At 43.1% G+C, this 20,877-nt stretch overlaps 2 protein-coding genes across 8 annotated transcripts in view; one reads left to right on the top strand and one right to left on the bottom strand.

Annotated features, from left to right (window-relative positions):
• LOC139750859 (uncharacterized) overlaps positions 1 to 17,282 on the top strand; it is a 31,044-nt gene extending 13,762 nt beyond the window's left edge. Inside the window, exons 4-5 of the mRNA XM_071665663.1 lie at positions 1,988 to 2,058; positions 16,159 to 17,282. Coding sequence (XP_071521764.1) covers positions 1,988 to 2,058; positions 16,159 to 16,194 — 107 coding nt within the window. The 3' untranslated portion in view covers positions 16,195 to 17,282. The remainder of the gene's footprint in view (positions 1 to 1,987; positions 2,059 to 16,158) is intronic.
• Lrp4 (LDL receptor related protein 4) overlaps positions 1 to 20,877 on the bottom strand; it is a 497,094-nt gene that overhangs the window by 81,991 nt on the left and 394,226 nt on the right. The gene's annotated exons all lie outside the window — the stretch shown is intronic.

Here is a 20,877-nt window from a genome sequence, read left to right as displayed (position 1 = left end):
GTATGTATGACACAAGGCGGGAACACCCTATGTGTGACATGAAGCTGGAACACCGTATGTATGACACAAGGCGGGAAAACCCTATGTATGACACAAGGCGGGAAAACCCTATGTATGACACAAGGCGGGAACACCCTATGTATGACATGAAGCTGGAACACCGTATGTATGACACAAGGCGGGAACACCCTATGTATGACATAAAGCTGGAACACCCTATGTATGACACAAGGCGGGAACACCCTATGTATGACACAAAGTGGGAACACCCTATGTATGACACAAAGAAGGTAAAGGAATCGTTCACATGACACTTAGCATGGCTAACCTATCAAGATGACATGACAGGCCTCACCCATGTATGACACAAAACTACAGATCCAGAAGAGTGACAAGACCAGAAGATAGAGCTCTTGAACCCCATGTATGAGAGCTCTTGAACCCCATGTATGAGAGCTCTTGAACCTCATGTATGAGAGCTCTTGAACCTCATGTATGAGAGCTCTTGAACCTCATGTATGAGAGCTCTTGAACCTCATGTATGAGAGCTCTTGAACCCCATGTATGAGAGCTCTTGAACCCCATGTATGAGAACTCTTGAACCCCATGTATGAGAGCTCTTGAACCCCATGTATGACACAGATCAAGAGCATCCCCTGCAGGGCAGAGGCCTCCACGTTAGTAGACACAGCTCATGAACCCCATACATCATGAGTCTCCGTCAACAACACAAACCATGAGACACCACGTAGGTCAGGACTCCCCCATGTACGACAACTCATGAATCCCACGTATGACCAACAGGCATCACCATGTACAGAACACCTACACGAACCCCATGTACTACAGGAGTACAAATGTACACGCCAAACCATGACTCCCATGCATGACACGTACCATGACTCCCATGCATGACACGTACCATGACTCCCATGCATGACACGTACCATGACTCCCATGCATGACACGTACCATGACTCCCATGCATGACACGTACCATGACTCCCATGCATGACACGTACCATGACTCCCATGCATGACACGTACCATGACTCCCATGCATGACACGTACCATGACTCCCATGCATGACACGTACCATGACTCCCATGCATGACACGTACCATGACTCCCATGCATGACACGTACCATGACTCCCATGCATGACACGTACCATGACTCCCATGCATGACACGTACCATGACTCCCATGCATGACACGTACCATGACTCCCATGCATGACACGTACCATGACTCCCATGCATGACACGTACCATGACTCCCATGCATGACACGTACCATGACTCCCATGCATGACACGTACCATGACTCCCATGCATGACACGTACCATGACTCCCATGCATGACACGTACCATGAATCCATGTATGACACGTACCATGACTCCCATGCATGACACGTACCATGACTCCCATGCATGACACGTACCATGACTCCCATGCATGACACGTACCATGACTCCCATGCATGACACGTACCATGAATCCATGTATGACACGTACCATGACTCCCATGCATGACACGTACCATGACTCCCATGCATGACACGTACCATGACTCCCATGCATGACACGTACCATGAATCCATGTATGACACGTACCATGACTCCCATGCATGACACGTACCATGACTCCCATGCATGACACGTACCATGACTCCCATGCATGACACGTACCATGAATCCATGTATGACACGTACCATGACTCCCATGCATGACACGTACCATGACTCCCATGCATGACACGTACCATGACTCCCATGCATGACACGTACCATGACTCCCATGCATGACACGTACCATGAATCCATGTATGACACGTACCATGACTCCCATGCATGACACGTACCATGACTCCCATGCATGACACGTACCATGAATCCATGTATGACACGTACCATGACTCCCATGCATGACACGTACCATGAGCCCTCATGACTAACCGGCCACCCCCACGGTGCCTCCTCAGGTACAGGTGGCAGAGTGGTTACAGCGGCCGTGCAGCAGATGAAGCAATGTTTACGTGAAAAGAACGACCAGGTGAGTTGAGGACGTCTTCCTGTGACCTTCCTGTGGTCTACTGTGTCCTACTGTGACCTTCCTGTGGTCTACTGTGTCCTACTGTGACCTTCCTGTGGTCTACTGTGTCCTACTGTGACCTTCCTGTGGTCTACTATGTCCTACTGTGACCTTCCTGTGGTCTACTGTGTCCTACTGTGACCTTCCTGTGGTCTCCTGTGTCCTACTGTGACCTTCCTGTGGTCTACTGTGTCGTACGTTGACCTTTCTTTGTTCTCCTGTGTCCTACTGTGACCTTCCTGTGGTCTGCTGTGTCCTACTGTGACCTTCCTGTGGTCTACTGTGTCGTACGCTGACCTTTCTTTGTTCTCCTGTGGTCTGTTGTGTTCTCCTGTGGTCTGCTGTACTGTTCTGTGCCCTACTGTGACTTTTCTGTGTCCTTCTGTACTGTGCTGTGACTTACTATGACCGTCCTCTGTTCTCCTGTGGTCCGCTGTCTTACTGTGGCTTTCCTGTGTCCTTCTGTACTCTACTGTGACCTTTCTTTGTCCTTACGTTCTCTGCTGTGATTTATTGTGACCTTCCTATGTCCTTCTGTGTCTGCTGTGTATTAAAGTGACCATCCTGTGTTCCTCTGTGAACTGCTGTGTCTTACAGTCCCCGTAGTGGATTGTTTTAGGGCCTCAGTCCAGTCTTGTCAGGCTTCCTTTGTTCAGGCATCAGTACAAAGAATGTTGCAATAGGTACAAAAACAGTTGGAGGGGTTTTATTACCCTGAGGCGAAGCTAGAGAACACGACAAACATAAAGGATGTAAGTAGGAATGCTACCGAGGATGGCGTCACTGTGGGGACGAGCAAGATGGTTCCAGGGAGATTATAAGAGATTCTAAGAAACGTACAAAGGTTCTGATCAAGAGGGTGACGGAGAGTTGTAGGAAGGTTATCATGGTGGGGCTATTACCCAAGTACGAGGCAGGATCTGCAGTTTTGAGCAAAATGATAAGTGTACGTGGAAAAGTTGAGGATATATATATATATATATATATATATATATATATATATATATATATATATATATATATATATATATAATTATCATTATTATAATTATCATACTTAATCGCTGTTTCCCGCCTCAGCGAGTTAGCGCCAGGAAACAGACTGTTTTTTCTTCTTTTTTTACTGCAACGCGAGGCAACAATACTTCCCATCACGTCGTGAGGACAGTGAAAAGATTGTCAACAATGTCACCAGAGTCACCGTAATTCTCCGTTTTCATTTCGAAGAAAACAACATGATGACATTATATTCAAGATAAGCAAACGTTGATAGACTGTGTCTGGATATTAGTAACGTACAGTAGATAAGGTAAATAAACGTAGATACAAGTAGAAATAACGTGGTGTAACTTTAACCAAAATACACAGCCAGGAGAGAAAATATTGCCACAAAGAAGAGAGAGAAAGAAAGGAGAGAGAAATACCAGGTTGGAGGATTCGAGAATGTACTACAAGAAATGTGAACCGGTTATGTAAATCAAGCGACAGTCCACAGGATCATGAAATGTACATGAGGTTACACAAAAAAAAGATCGTAGAAAAGAAAATTAAAGTCATTTAAAGAGACATTTTCTAATATGAAGAACGACCCTAAAGAATTCTTCAAGTACATTATGGATTCAAATGAAATAAGAGTATTAGGCCTGTTATAATAACGATAATATCAAATCACCTACAGCTACAGACACTCTTCTTAAGGCAGATAATGAAAGATCAGACTTATATGATATTCAAAGATAAGAACTAACGAAATATCTAGACAATTTAAACTCGAAAAGGTCAGTCAGTTCTGATGATGACCCTCCTAAAACAGTGATAAAGATAAGACGACAGATGGCATTACCTGTTAGTCAGATATTCAACGAATCTTATCAAGGACAACTGCAGAAGCGCTGGAAGCCTGAGAACGTAACACTAATTCACTGAGAGAGAGAGAGAGAGAGAGAGAGAGAGAGAGAGAGAGAGAGAGAGAGAGAGAGAGAGAGAGAGAGAGAGAGAGAGAGAGAGGCCTTAAACTATCCGCCGGTTTCAGGTGGAATGTAAGAAACAATAATCAGTGATAAAACGATTTCATTTTTCGAGGGTAATAAAACGTTTTCTGAAAACCATCGTGGTGTCCCATGATAGATAATCATTTTCAACGAATGTCACAGACTTCTCTCTGATCTTCACATAACAACCGAGATTCAATAATACCTTTACATGTTATATACGACAGCGTATCTAGTTATTAATCTTTTCTCTTATGTACTCTGATTTTCTCAATATTATTCAGCCATTAGGTGGGCGTTCAAACACCAGTTGTCCAAAATCATCCATTCTATTTCGATCACATTTTCGCCTTCACAGAGGCATCATTAAGAACGTACAAAAGAGAAAAAACGACGTCATAAAACTTGGATATGATATGTTAAACGCTAACAAAATATATATAAGAAACAAACTCGGAAAAGACCACAGTACACAGCACATAAAAGTGGGAGAAAACACTAAAAGCGATACATGTTCACAAAGTCATGAAGGGCAGTACAAGTTGCAATCTAAACACAAAACATGGAAAAAAAATGTAGTAAAACAGCTGAGAAAATACAGAAGAACAATATCAAACGAGGTAGGAATCAAGTCTATTACTAAACAAACTACGTTGGGCCAGGCGAGACTGTCATTGTCTCGGATGTGGAGCTGAGGTCAGGTCAGGCTTGTCTGATTCTCTCTGACCTTCCTAACCCAGGACCGGGCGGGTCAGTGGCGCGTTCCTCCCGTCCTGAAATGGTGGACTCGGTAGCTTGTGGCGGGTCAGTGGCATGCCCCTCTGTACTAAAACAGCATGAGGTTTACGTCCTATTGGCAAGCCATGAAAGATTTGTGTGGCGATGGTCATGTTTGTCAGGATGTTTACGACAAGTACTTTTTCTCTAATGTGAATGGCTTCTAATATCTGTAGTCTCCTCCAATCACTGCAGCTAGTAATAATTTTGGTGTTATTCACTATAATCTCCCTCGTTAGTCTCGTTCCATGTTTTTGTTCATGATGTTGTTTGATTCCATCTTTTTGATTCCACCTTCCTGTAACTGAAGCGAGAGGCGGTGGCTCCAATGTAGTTTATTGGGTGAGGCTGACGGTTTCCAATATTGCATCGGTACTCATATACCACATCGATACGATTCGAACTTCCAGAGCGACCTAGCCTAGCATATTGTCGTTCATTACAAGCGAACATGTCTTCGGACTGATGTAGTATATCTTTGCTCCCAGAACCTTCAACCCTCCCCCATCCTGACTCATTTCTACTTCCATGGTTCCATTCGATGTTAAGTCAGCTCCCAGATATCTAAAACTTTTCACTTCCTCCAATTTTTCTCCATTCAGACTTACACCCTAACTAACTTGTTCCTCAACCCTGCCAAACCTTTACTCTCAACTTTCTCCTTTCACACACTTTTCCAAACTCAGTCACCAGCTTCTGCAGTCTTAAACTCGAATCAGCCACCAGCGCTGTATCATCGGCGAACAACAATTGACTCACTTCCCAGGCCCTCTCATCCCCAACAGACTGCATACTAGCCCCACTCTCCAAAACTCTTGCATCTACCTCCCTAACCACCTCATCCATAAACAAATCAAACAACCATGGTGACATCACACACACCTGCCACAGACCGACCTTCACTGGGAACCAATCACTCTACGGTTTTCCTACTCGAACATATGCCTTACATCCTGGATAAAATACTTCTCACTGCTTCTAGCAGCTTACCCTCCACACCATATATCATTAAGACCTTCCACAAAGCATCTCTATCAACCCTATCATATGCCTTCTTCAGATACATTAATGCAACATACAAATCCATTTGTTTTTCTAAGTATTTCTCACATACATTCTTAAAAGTAAATACCAGAATTACACATCCTCTACCACTCCTGAAACCACGCTGCTCTTCTCCAATGTGATGCTCTCTACATGCCTTTACCCTCCCATACAATTTTTCAAGTATACTCAACAAACTTATGCCTCTGTAGTTTGAACACTCACCTTTATCCCCTTTGCCTTTGAACAGTGGCACTACATATGCATTCCGCCAATCCTCAGGCACTTACGATGATCTAAACATACACTGAATCAACAACACAGTCATCCCCTTTCTTAATGAATTCAGTTGCAATACCATTCACTACCACCGCCTTTCCAGATTTCATCTTCCGCAAGGTTTTCACCATCTCTTCTCGCTTCACCAAACCACCCTCTCTGACTCACTCAGTTCGCACACCACCCGACCAAAACACCTTACGTCTGCAACTCTATCATCAAACACATTGAACAATCCTTCAAAATACTCTCTCCATCATTACCTGTTAACAATTCTTCCCTTGCTCCCTTCACCTATGTTCCCATTTGTCCTCTTGTCTTTCGCACATTACTTACCTCCTTCCTAAACCTCTTTTTATTCTCCCTAAAGTTTAATCACACTCTCTCACCCCAATTCTCATTTGCTCTTTTTCAACACTTGCACCTTCCTCTTGACCTCCTGCCGATTTCTCTTACACATCTCCCAGTCATTTGCACCCCTTCCTTGTAAGTACCGTTCAAGCGTCTCTCTTTTCTCTTTCACTAACAACTTTACTTCTTTATCCCACCATTAACTAGTCATTCTAATCTGCCAACCTCCCACCTTTCACATGCCACGTGCATATCTTGCACATGACATCCCTACTTCCATAAATACATCCCATTCTTCAAACCACTCCCATCAGGTCATTTGCTCTCAATTTTTGCCATTCTACACTCAATGTCTCCAGGTACTTCCTCACACAAGCATCCTTTCCAAGCTCACTTACTCTCACCACTCTCTTCTCCCCAAACATACTCTCTACGTTTTTGAAAACATCTCCAAATCTTCACCTTCGCCTCCACAAGATTACGATCAGACATCTCTCCGGCTGCCCCTCTCAGCACAATAATATCCAAAAGTCTCTCTCTCACACGCCTATCAATTAACACGTAATCCAATAATGCCGTTTGACCATCTCTCCTACGCACATACGTATACTTATGCATATTTCTCTTTTCAAACCAGGTATTCCCAATCAACAATCCTTTTTCAGCACACAAATCCACAAGCTTTTCACCATTACCATTTAAAACACTGAACACCCCATGTACGCCAATTATACCCTCAACTGCCACATTACTCACCTTCGCATTTAAATTACCCATCACTAAAACCCGGTCTCGTGCATCAAAGCTGCTGGCATACTCACTCAGCTGCTCCCAAAACACTTGCCTCAAATGATCTTTCTTCTCATGACCAGGTGCATAAGCACCAATACCCACCCATCTCTCTCCAGTGAAGAGAGTGGCGAGAGTAAGTGAGCTTGGAAAGGAGACTTGTGTGAGGAAGTACCGGGAGACTTTGAGTGCAGAATGGTAAAAGGTAAGAACATATGACGTAAGGGGAGTGGGGGAGGAATGGGATGTATTTAGGGAAGCAGTGATGGCTTGCGCAAAAGAAGCTTGTGGCATGAGAAGCGTGGGAGGTGGGCAGATTAGAAAGGGTAGTGAGTGGTGGGATGAGGAAGTAAGATTATTAGTGAAAGAGAAGAGAGAGGCATTTGGACGATTTTTGCAGGGAAGTAGTGTAAATGACTGGGAGATGTATAAAAGAAAGAGGCAGTAGGTCAAGAAAAAGATGCAAAAGGTGAAAGAGAGGGCAAACGAGAGTTGGGGTGAGAGAGTATCATTAAATTTTAAGGGAGAATAAAAAGATGTTTTGGAAGGAGGTAAATAAAGTGCGTAAGACAAGAGAACATCGGAACATCGGTGAAGGGGGCATATGGGGAGGTAATAACAAGTAGTGGTGTGGGGAGAAGGAGTTGGAAACCTCTACAAATCTTCACCTTCGCCTCCACAAGATAATGATCAAACATCCCTCCAGTTGCCCCTCTCAGCACATTAACATCCAAAAGTCTCTGCTTCACGCGCCTCTTAATTAACACGTAATCCAATAACGCTTTCTGGCCATCTCTTCTACTTATATATATATTTATATATATATATATATATATATATATATATATATATATATATATATATATATATATATATATATATACATATATATATATATATATATATATATATATATATATATATATATATATATATATATATTTTTTTTTTTTTTTTTTTTTTTTTGCTTTGTCGCTGTCTCCCGCGTTTGCGAGGTAGCGCAAGGAAAAAGACGAAAGAAATGGCCCAACCCACCCCCATACACATGTATATACATACGTCCACACACGCAAATATACATACCTACACAGCTTTCCATGGTTTACCCCAGACGCTTCGCATGCCTTGATTCAATCCACTGACAGCACGTCAACCCCGGTATACCACATCGCTCCAATTCACTCTATTCCTTGCCCTCCTTTCACCCTCCTGCATGTTCAGGCCCCGATCACACAAAATCTTTTTCACTCCATCTTTCCACCTCCAATTTGGTCTCCCTCTTCTCCTCGTTCCCTCCACCTCCGACACATATATCCTCTTGGTCAATCTTTCCTCACTCATTCTCTCCATGTGCCCGAACCATTTCAAAACACCCTCTTCTGCTCTCTCAACCACGCTCTTTTTATTTCCACACATCTCTCTTACCCTTACGTTACTTACTCGATCAAACCACCTCACACCACACATTGTCCTCAAACATCTCATTTCCAGCACATCCATCCTCCTGCGCACAACTCTATCCATAGCCCACGCCTCGCAACCATACAACATTGTTGGAACCACTATTCCTTCAAACATACCCATTTTTGCTTTCCGAGATAATGTTCTCGACTTCCACACATTCTTCAAGGCTCCCAGAATTTTCGCCCCCTCCCCTACCCTATGATCCACTTCCGCTTCCATGGTTCCATCCGCTGCCAGATCCACTCCCAGATATCTAAAACACTTCACTTCCTCCAGTTTTTCTCCATTCAAACTCACCTCCCAATTGACTTGACCCTCAACCCTACTGTACCTAATAACCTTGCTCTTATTCACATTTACTCTTAACTTTCTTCTTTCACACACTTTACCAAACTCAGTCACTAGCTTCTGCAGTTTCTCACATGAATCAGCCACCAGCGCTGTATCATCAGCGAACAACAACTGACTCACTTCCCAAGTAGTAAAAGCTTTGCGGAAGATGAAAGCCGGCAAGGCAGCAGGTTTGGATGGTATTGCAGTGGAATTTATTAAAAAAGGGGGTGACTGTATTGTTGACTGGTTGGTAAGGTTATTCAATGTATGCATGACTCATGGTGAGGTGCCTGAGGATTGGCGGAATGCGTGCATAGTGCCATTGTACAAAGGCAAAGGGGATAAGAGTGAGTGCTCAAATTACAGAGGTATAAGTTTGTTGAGTATTCCTGGTAAATTATATGGGAGGATATTGATTGAGAGGGTGAAGGCATGTACAGAGCATCAGATTGGGGAAGAGCAGTGTGGTTTCAGAAGTGGTAGAGGATGTGTGGATCAGGTGTTTGCTTTGAAGAATGTATGTGAGAAATACTTCGAAAAGCAAATGGATTTGTATTTAGCATTTATGGATCTGGAGAAGGCATATGACAGAGTTGATAGAGATGCTCTGAGGAAGGTATTAAGAATATATGGTGTGGGAGGCAAGTTGTCAGAAGCAGTGAAAAGTTTTTATCGAGGATGTAAGGCATGTGTACGTGTAGGAAGAGAGGAAAGTGATTGGTTCTCAGTGAATGTAGGTTTGCGGCAGGGGTGTGTGATGTCTCCATGGTTGTTTAATTTGTTTATGGATGGGGTGGTTAGGGAGGTGAATGCAAGAGTTTTGGAAAGAGGGGCAAGTATGAAGTCTGTTGGGGATGAGAGAGCTTGGGAAGTGAGTCAGTTGTTGTTCGTGTCGTAGAAGGCGACTAAAAGGGGAGGGAGCGGGGGGCTGGAAATCCTCCCCTCTCACTTTTTTTTTTTTTTTTTTTTTTTTTTTTTCCAAAAGAGGGAACAGAGAAGGGGCCCAGGTGAGGATATTCCCTCAAGGGCCCAGTCCTCTGTTCTCAACGCTACCTCGCTAATGCGGGAAATGGCGAATAGTATGAAAGAAAGAAAATATATATATATATATATATATATATATATATATATATATATATATATATATATATATATATATATATAATGGAGAAAACCTGGAGGAAGTGAAGTGTTTTAGATATATGGGAGTGGATTTGGCAACGGATGGAACCATGGATGCGGAAATAAGTCATAGGGTGGGAGAGGGGGCGAAAGTTCTGGGAGCGTTGAAAAATGTGTGGAAGGCGAGAACATTATCTCGGAAAGCAAAAATTGGTATGTTTGAAAGAATAGTGGTTCCAACATTGTTATATGGTTGCGAGGCATGGGTTATAGATAGCGTTGTGCGGAGGAGGGTGGATGTGTTGGAAATGAGATGTTTGAGGACAATATGTGGTGTGAGGTGGTTTGATCGAGTAAGTGATGAAAGGGTAAGAGAGATGTGTGGTAATAAAAAGAGTGTGGTTGAGAGAGGAGAAGAGGGTGTTTTGAAATGGTTTGGTCACATGGAGAGAATGAGTGAGGAAAGATTGACAAAGAGGATATATCTGTGTCAGAGGTGGAGGGAACGAGGAGAAGTGGGAGACCAAATTGGAGGTGGAAAGATGGAGTGAAAAAGATTTTGAGCGATCGGGGCCTGAACATGCAGGGGGGTGAAAGGCGTGCAAGGAATAGAGTAAATTGGAACGATGTGGTATACCGGGGTCAACGTGCTGTCAATGGATTGAACCAGGGCAGGTGAAGTGTCTGGGGTAAACCATGGAAAGTTTTGTGCCTCAGCTGCCCGTGCCGTCTCAGCTAACCTGAAAAAACCCCAAAAAACTCCCTACTTAGGAGAACAATGAATTCAGCCTCACTCTGCTGCACCCCACCATCCTGCGACGCCCACTGATATTTCAGTACATGAACATCCCACCTCCCAACGAATACACAAACATAATCATAAATCATTACTCAATATTCAGTCACATGCCCACCAAACACCTTGACAGGAAATTCGTGGAAAAAACGATAGAATTTGTCAACTCCACTCCTGCGCAATACTCTTCCATCCTTTACACATTCTGACACTTATAAACGAAGTAAAGTCCCACAGAACTATCCCTCAACAGGCCCTGACATCGTATCAAACTTTCACATAACACTGTGGCCCAGTAGCAATACCAGCACCCACTGACATCCGCAGTGGTTCATGGCTACAAAGTCACGTACAGCTGGAAACTTGCAAACATAACAATCATCCTAAACACATCGAGAATCTTCTTAACTCCCTTCCTTCGACCCTCGAGAAATTCCATAACTCACTTCCTTCCGACCCTTGAGAATCTTCTTAACTCCCTTCCTTCCCACCCTCGAGTCACCCACAAAGGTCAAACCTCTAAAACTCTCAAGCTCTACGATGGGTCTCCTAAGGAACTGTACTTACTCCAACGCTTCCAACGTCTTTACGCAACTTCGCTCTGTTCTCCAGGCAGTGTGAACCTCGTCTCATACCAAGACAACCTCATACCATAACGTTAACTCAGCACTGCACAAGCAATAACAAGCATCTAGCGGTTCATAGAACACTATGAACGCATATATATATATATATATATATATATATATATATATATATATATATATATATATATATATATATATATACATATATATATATATATTGGAATGGATCACAATTTTGCGCGTGATCAAGATATTCTTATGAGTCCACGGGGAAAATGAAACACGAAAAGTTCCCAAGTGCACTTTCGTGTAATAATCACATCATCAGGGGAGACACAAGAGAGAATATACCGTATATCAACTGACTGTTATATTTCTCTCTTGTGTCTCCCCTGATGATGTGATTATTACACGAAAGTGCACTTGGGAACTTTTCGTGTTTCATTTTCCCCGTGGAATCATAAGAAAATACATATATATATATATATATATATATATATATATATATATATATATATATATATATATATATATATATATATATATATATAACAGCACATCCAAAGTTATCCTTTGTCAACCTATGAAACCCATGACATACACAGTATTTGCGAGTTGGGATTTAGTCACTTGTTCATCCTTAGACATAATCAGAAAGAACAACATTCCACGGCCACACGGTCATAAGCAGTTGCAAGAGCCCAGGAGGGACTTAACGCCCTATATGATCAAACATTACCACTCAACAGAACACCACCCCATACTAGGCATCATATATGCCACACATGTGACATTAACCTCACTCACCACAAACCATAGTATATAGGACACTCATGTGACATTTACTCCATTCACCACAAACCATAGTCCATATGACACAACATGTCACATTTACCCTACCCACCTCAAATCTTAATGAATATGACACACAAGTGATATTTACCCCGCTCACCACAAACTTTAATACATATGACACATAGGTGACATTTACCTTAATTGCCACAAGCATTAGTACATACGTCGCACGTGTGACATTCACCCTACTCACTGCAAACATTAATATGACACACATCTACCTCGCATATCACAAACACTAAACAAAGTCCACAAACAAACCAAATACCTCAGTGCCCTCAAAGCACTCACAGGCACCAGTTTTGATTAAAAATGATTCCTTCAACATCCTCCACACAAAGCCCATGTTTCCCTCTCTAGACTATGCTTCACCTGTCTGGCCATCCATTCTCTGAGCAGTAAACATATCAGGAAGACAAATCACCCAAAACTGAGTACTCACGACAATCACCAGCTGCTTCGTAATCACACACGTTCAGTAGATGCACATAGAAATACAAATACTTCCAATGCATTCCCACCTCAACATACTTGGTATCCATGTCAGTGCAGCAGCGCTAAACCCGTCCCATCTGAGCCAATACATCAACCTCAATCAGACTCACACCTCAGCCATCTGTACTCTCAAATCCACCTCATCCCCAGTAAACACAATAGTAACAAAACAAATTCACATCGACTTGACCCGAAAAAGACAACGCAACCGTCCCCCAACCCATTCTCGCACTTCTTTCCAGAAGTGATATATTCAACTGCAACCACACTCCCCAGACAAACACGAATCACACTGCGCGCATGCCCACTGGACGCCATCCATCTCATCATCATTACCGTACAAACCCTGAATCAACAAGTCACAGAACCGCTCATGCCCAAGATACATCTTATACGTTACTGCATTGCACTTCTGTTGCATGAAAGAATATACATCACTAAACTCCATGTCAGTGGATATGGTTGACTTTCTGGGTACTAAATGAGCCTCATAAAAGGGATACTGGGATCCTATAAGTTTGAATGGAGAAAAATTGGAGGAAGTGCAGTGTTTTAGATATCTGGGAGTGGACTTAGCAGGGAATGGAACCAAGGAAGTGTGTCACAGGGTGGGGTAGGGGGCGAAGGTTCTGGAAGCGATGAAGATTGTGTTTCCGGAAAGAGAACCAAAATGGGTATGTTTGAAGGAATAGTAGTTCCAACAATATTATATGGCTGCAAAGGCATGGGCTATGGATAGGGTTGTACTGAGGAGGGTGGATGTGTTGGAAATGAAATGTTTGAGAACAATATGTGGTATGAGGTGGTTTGATCGAGTAAGTAATGAAATAGTTTGAGAGATGTGTGGAAATAAAGAATGTGGTTAAGAGAGCAGAAGAGTGTGTGTTAAAATGGTTTGGACGTATGGACAGAATGAGAGAGGAAACATTGACAAAGAGGATATGTGTGTCAGAGGTGGAGGGAACTAAGAGAAGCGGGAGACCATATTGGAGGTGGAAGAATGGAGTGAAAAAATTTGAGCGATCGAAACATGAACATACAGGAGGGTGAGAGGCGTGCAAGGAATAGAGTGAATTGGAACGATGTCGTATATCGGGGTCGACGTGTTGTCAGTGGACTGAACCAGGGCATGTGAAATGTCTACGGTAAACCATGGAAAGGTCTGTGGGGCCTGTATGTGGATAGGGAGCTGTGGTTTTGGTGCTTTACACATGACAGCTAGATACTGAGTGCGAGCGAATGTGGCCTTTTGTGTCTGTTTTCCTGGCGCTTCCTCGCTGAAGCAGGTGGTTAACATGCTGTTTCTCCATTCAACCTTACATCCCAATAAACTTGTCCCTCAACCCTGCTGAACATAATAACCTTGCTCTCATTCACATTTACTCTTAACTTTCTCCTTTCACACGCTTTTCCAAACTCAGCCACCAACTTCTGTAGTTTCTCACTTGAATAGGCCACCAATACTGAATCATCAGCAAAACAACAACTGATTCACTTTCCAGGCCTTTTCATCCCTAACAGACTACATACTTACCCCTCTCTCCAAAACTCTTGCATTTACCTCCCTAACCAACCCATCCATGAACAAATTAAACAACCATGGAGACATCACGCACCCCTGCTGAAGCCAGCCTTCACTGGGAACCAGCAACTTTCCTCTCTTCCTACTCGTACACATCCTTGCTAAAAAACTTTTCACTCCTTCTAGCAGCTTACATTCCACACCGTATACTCTTAAGACCTTCCACAAAGCATCTTTATCAACACTATCATAAGCCTTCTCCAGATCCAAATATGCCACATACAAATCCATATGTTTTTCTAAATATTTCTCACACATTCTTCAAAGCAATCACCTGATTCACTCATCCTCTACCACTTCTGAAACCACAATGCTCCTGCCCAATCTGATGATCTGTACATGGCTTCACCCTCTCAATCAATACCCTCCCATATAATTTCCCAGGAATACTCAACAAACTTATGCCTCTGTAGTTTGAACACTCACCTTTATCCCTTTTGCTTTAGTACAATGGCACTATACATGAATTCCGCCAATCCTCAGACACTTCACCATGATTCATACATACACTGAATATCCTTACCAATCAACACAGTCACCCCCTTTCTCAATAAACTCAACTGCAATACCATCCAAACCCGCCGCCTTGCCGGATTTCATCTTCCGCAAAGCTTTCACTACGTCTTCTCTCTTAACCAAACCATTCTCCATGACCCTCTCACTTCGCACGCCGACCCAACCAAAACGCCTTAAATCTGCCACTCTATCATCAAAAACATTCAGTAAACCTTCAAAATACTCACTCCATCTCCTTCTCACTTCATCAATACCTGTTATCACTTCCCCCCTCCCCCTTTGCCCCCTTCACCAATGTTTCCATTTGTTCTCTTGTCTTTCGCAAGTTATTCACCTCCTTCCAAAATATCTTTTTATTTCCCTAATTGATACTCTTTCACCCCAACTCTCATTTGCCCTCTTTTTCAAACCTTACACGACGTATAACTTTCAACTAAAAATAACAGTAATTATCATAACAGAATAGCCTAGACGTTTGTGGGAACCTCACATTCGGGTGTGGCCAGGTACATGTCTGATAAACAACTATCATTAAACTTATTTACCGAAGTTCAATCCTGAGGCAGTGTTACCCGGCCCAATCATGACACTGTGAAGGGATGTCGCTCTGACTGTGGGAGGTGTTGATGACATCACTAGCTTACAAAAAGAAAACGTCCTCGATACAATTCGTAAACAACTCCCACCTTAACAGGTCACGGATGTAAGTTTCCTCTCGTACATAATGACATGCTATATTTGAAGGCAACAGGCGTATGTCTTCATGCAGTACAGGTCTTAGTACAGATGACAGCTGAGTTTCCAAAGTGCCACTCCGTACCTAACGATCAGTCAGGTCGTTAATGAGTGAAAGTGTGTGTGTGTGTGTGTGTGTGTGTGTGTGTGTGTGTGTGTGTGTGTGTGTGTGTGATTACTATTCGTCTGTTCCTCTTGTTCTTCCGTCTTTTAAGCTTCTACACAAGTACCCTGTCTTTAGTCTTAAGTGTACACACACACACACACACACACACACACACACTAGCCTGAGCCGAGTGCCCATTCACCTAACGGTCCTTATCTGCATCTGTTTTTCTTTTCCAGGCAGATGAATTCCTCGACTGTGTAACTCTCAGGTGAGTGTTGTGGACGCGTCAGCTTCAAACGACTCGCAAATGAGGCGTGCCATCAGTCAGCTGACTTACATACATCAGTCAGATGACTTATATACATCAGTCAGATGACTTATATACATCAGTCAAACAAGAAATCAAGTGAGTCATACATGAGCTGTGCCAAGTACCAGATGATTCCTCACATATCATCTGAGACAAACACCAGCTGACTCATCAAACTGGCGACTCAAGCATAAGCTGACTTATGCATGTGACTCATTCAAGCGAAGAATCATTTGACTCACCGTCATCATCATGTGATCTGAACATCATTGAACCCACGTGAGATTTACGAATCAACAAGTTCACACAAGGCCTCCCAGGACATCAGAGGACCGTCCTGGGCAAAAGAAGATCGCCCCTGACAACAGAAAACCATCCAAGACCACCTTACTAACTCAAGTGCACACACACTGGCTGGTCAGCAAAGACCTCACACTAAACCAGAAACTTGTACAGACGCTGAAGTTACACAGACCTCAGGACAGAATACACCATCCATAATCATACATATAATATACTTGATTATACCAGTCCAGCTAAGCATGCAACAGGTCTGGAGAGATTATAATGATCATTTACTGTTGATCTACACTGATTTAGAATTGCTGGTGGTATATAAAGTTACTATGGCTGAAGAGGATGATATGACGGACGAGAAAGATGTTTGAAGCACCATACTATTGCCGCTGGACACTGCAGTCATGATCCAGTATTGCCGACGTATCCCACCACCACCAGTGAACTCCAGTCGTCTCCTGCTACCACCAGTCATCATCTCCAGTCACTTGTCATTACCGACACGTTCCAGCTAGTAACAAGAACAGTGTGTCAAGACTCTGTGTGAACTGACTTATAACTCAAAAACGTGTCTTGAAAACGGGCCATGACCCGGGACACAACCTTGCTACAACTTGACTATAAACTAGTGTAAAAAAAGAGACGTTATTTCTTATATACGTGGAGTTATCTAAGTATAAGTAAGACCGAGAAGACAACATAACCGTATGAAAAGACAGTCATGACAGACCGAAGCCATCAATAAAGGTTTAGATAAAGATTCATAGCGTTTTTATCTGATCATTACACAACAGCTTCACAGGAGACACGCACAGCCTATTAAGGCTAAAGAATAACTCTCGATCATGTCTCAAGGATTTCGAATGTCTTTTATCAACACTCTTTATCAGTAACATAGAGCACACTGTTGTAGAGTACTGCAAATCTCTATATGTACATCTAAATTGTTCCTGCACCTGTCTTTACGTAAATCTATTAACTTCAGAGTCCACAACCATCTGGTCACTTCGTCCTAACAACCAAATACACGATTTTGTGCTCAGAACATTGTCACATATTTTGCAATATCTACATCGCAGTTCACCATTAATAACCACAGTTTCCTCCGGCAACCATAACTTATATTTTCTCTCCTGGATATTAAAACTACCCAAGTAAGGTCGTGCCAGGTAGGTTGGCTAGACTGACAATGTCGGGCTAATGTGACCCCGAGAGGTCGTGCTTTTTTCTGCCACCTGGAGCAAGATGGAATTCTGACGTCACCTATGGTCACAGCTGTGGCCGTCATGGGTCGCACTCTTCATTAGCTCGAGAAACAGCGTAGCATACCACCATAACACATCTGATGTCTAACCAAGAGTTACACCAACGCCTATGTATACCAAGTCGACCCATACGCATGTGGTTGAAGCCTCTATGCTACGTCACTGGCCCTAAACAAAGAAAACGCTTTCTATACCTTTTCTCACAATATCCATACCTTCCCTCACATTATCTATACCTTCCCTCACATTATCTATACCTTCCCTCACAGTATCCATACCTTCCCTCACAGTATCCATACCTTCCCTCACAGTATCCATACCTTCCCTCACAGTTTCCTTGCAATTGAGGGTTCAGGGCCTCAATTCCTCCCTCTGGCTAGACGAGAGACACTTAAGCGTGTGCAAAAGAAAGTATGCGGATGAGTTGCTGCCTTGATGGGGAAGTTAAAGGAGACAGGCTACTCGTACGCCTTATGGAGAAAAGATGGTGCAAATCTTACAGGTGAAGACAAGCTTGTGTTTTCGCCTTCACTGAGAAATATATTACCCTTTAAGACTAGTAAAATGACGATGCACAGGTAGTGTGTGATAGGGAAGATGATGGTGAGGGGCTGACGATGCATAGGTGGTGTGTGGCAGGGGAGATGATGGTGAGAGTCTGACGATACATAACCAGTGGTTCGTAGGAAAGATGATGTTGAAGATAAGAGTGTCACAGAAGTGCTCTTATGTTACTGTGACGTAATAACCTGGACTTGGTCCCTCCTCTGTAAAATCTTACGGATGAAATGACACCTTGTCAACATGACGGTTAGAAGCGAGGCGTGTGAGGCGACCACTGGGCGAGGCGCTGGCACTTGTGATGATGCATTACTAACATGTGTGTAGTATTGGATCATTCTGCTCTGCCTACACTGTGCTCACCTCAACCGCAACAGGTCTCAGTTGTAACCGCTGCTCCTGCTATTGATCCTCAGGTGAACTACTGCTCCTGATATCAACCATTGGTCCAGTTGTTTTTGCTCTTGCTGTTCTGGTGAACTACTGCTCCTGATACTAATTATGTGAGGTGATATAAATGTTTATCTTATACAGATAAACAATGGTCTCGCAGTAATGAGCGGTACAGAGTCCCTGTTAAGTATATTGTATATAGAATTTTTCATACAGTTCTGTGAACAGTAAGGTACATATGTGGTGTATGCGTAGGGACAGTGCTTCCCACATGGTATAACATGATATTTTCTGCAACTTCCTGCTGGAGAAAATATCATGTCTTTATTCCATGTTGTCGTCCAGGTAAGACACAACACAATGTTTTCTACCACAATGTTTTACTGTTGTGTGATTGCTCACTGTGTCTCTCCCAGCGATGAGAACCTTCGCCATGAAGCTGCTGATCACCTTGATCCTGACGGAGGCGCTGCTGGTGTTCACTGGTTACCCTAGAGCATATGGGCAGAGGAATATTGACGAAGGGAGAGGCTTAAGTAGAAAGCCGTTGAAAGTAGGTGAGTTAACATAAAACTACCATTCACTTGCCCAAAGCTATTCCAGATGTCATCCTTTGCTCCGTTCCCAAGTACCTGATGTGGATCAAGTACTCACAGCTTCTCAGTTCACTCACATACATCCTTATCTTGATGTCCAGTTTGCTAACGTGAACTTGAACTTCCACATACTATAAGCTCTTCATAACTCCTTAGTTTGTACTTGTGTTGACCTGTTTAGTGAGACTAGCGTCACTGATCACGCTCCCATCCTTACAGTCTAAAGTTGTGCTCTACACGCGATCCAATATCACTCACTCTTCTGGAATCCTCATCTGGAACACCTCCAGCCCTTGACAATTCACTTCACATATTTGTTCATCTCCTATGCAGTCGACCGCTTCCAGTACCTTTTGTTCTATGCGATCACATATTACCTTACATGTTCAACTATATATTGCTATATAGTATCTAACTGGTGTTACCGGATTCCGTAAGTGAAAAGTTAAGGCAAAGCTGTATCATCGTCTGTTTATGAAAGGGAGTATAGTTTCGTCGAAGAACTTCACGCTCCTTATACGTCCATCACTTCCCTGCAACTGATGGTATATACATAAACGCCCACACACGCACATATACATACCTATACATTTCAACGTATACATACACAAACATATACATGTATACACATGTACATATTCATACTTGCTGCCCTCATCCATTCTCGTCGCCACCCTGCCACACATGATAGAGCCCCCCCCCCCCCCCCCCCCCCCCCCCCCCCCATCCCACTCGTGCACGAGGTAGCGCTAGGAAAAGACAACAAAGGCCACATTCGTTCACACTCAGTCTCTAGCTGTCATGTGTAATGCTCCGAAACCACAGCTCCCTTTCCACATCACGTTATTACCATCACTGCTGAAATATTAATATCTCTTATGTATCTTTATTACCTTTACGCTGGGAACTGCCAGCGTTTCCCGAACCTGTCTATGAATGACAAAATGAGCGAGTACTGTTACGTCAGGTCTGTATGATATAGATCTTTCTTATTTCTTGAAATATAGCACATAGAATATTCTGAGAGAGCTTGGGAAGTGAGTCAGTTGTTGTTCGCTGATGATACAGCGCTGGTGGCTGATTCATGTGAGAAACTGCAGAAGCTGGTGACTGAGTTTGGTAAAGTGTGTGAAAGAAGAAAGTTAAGAGTAAATGTGAATAAGAGCAAGGTTATTAGGTACAGTAGGGTTGAGGGTCAAGTCAATTGGGAGGTGAGTTTGAATGGAGAAAAACTGGAGGAAGTGAAGTGTTTTAGATATCTGGGAGTGGATCTGGCAGCGGATGGAACCATGGAAGCGGAAGTGGATCATAGGGTGGGGGAGGGGGCGAAAATTCTGGGAGCCTTGAAGAATGTGTGGAAGTCGAGAACATTATCTCGGAAAGCAAAAATGGGTATGTTTGAAGGAATAGTGGTTCCAACAATGTTGTATGGTTGCGAGGCGTGGGCTATGGATAGAGTTGTGCGCAGGAGGATGGATGTGCTGGAAATGAGATGTTTGAGGACAATGTGTGGTGTGAGGTGGTTTGATCGAG

This window comes from Panulirus ornatus, chromosome 10, assembly GCF_036320965.1.
Source record: "Panulirus ornatus isolate Po-2019 chromosome 10, ASM3632096v1, whole genome shotgun sequence".
NCBI lineage: Eukaryota > Metazoa > Arthropoda > Malacostraca > Decapoda > Palinuridae > Panulirus > Panulirus ornatus.
Note: the sequence above shows the minus strand (reverse complement) of the source record. Positions and strands in the feature narration are given on the sequence as shown.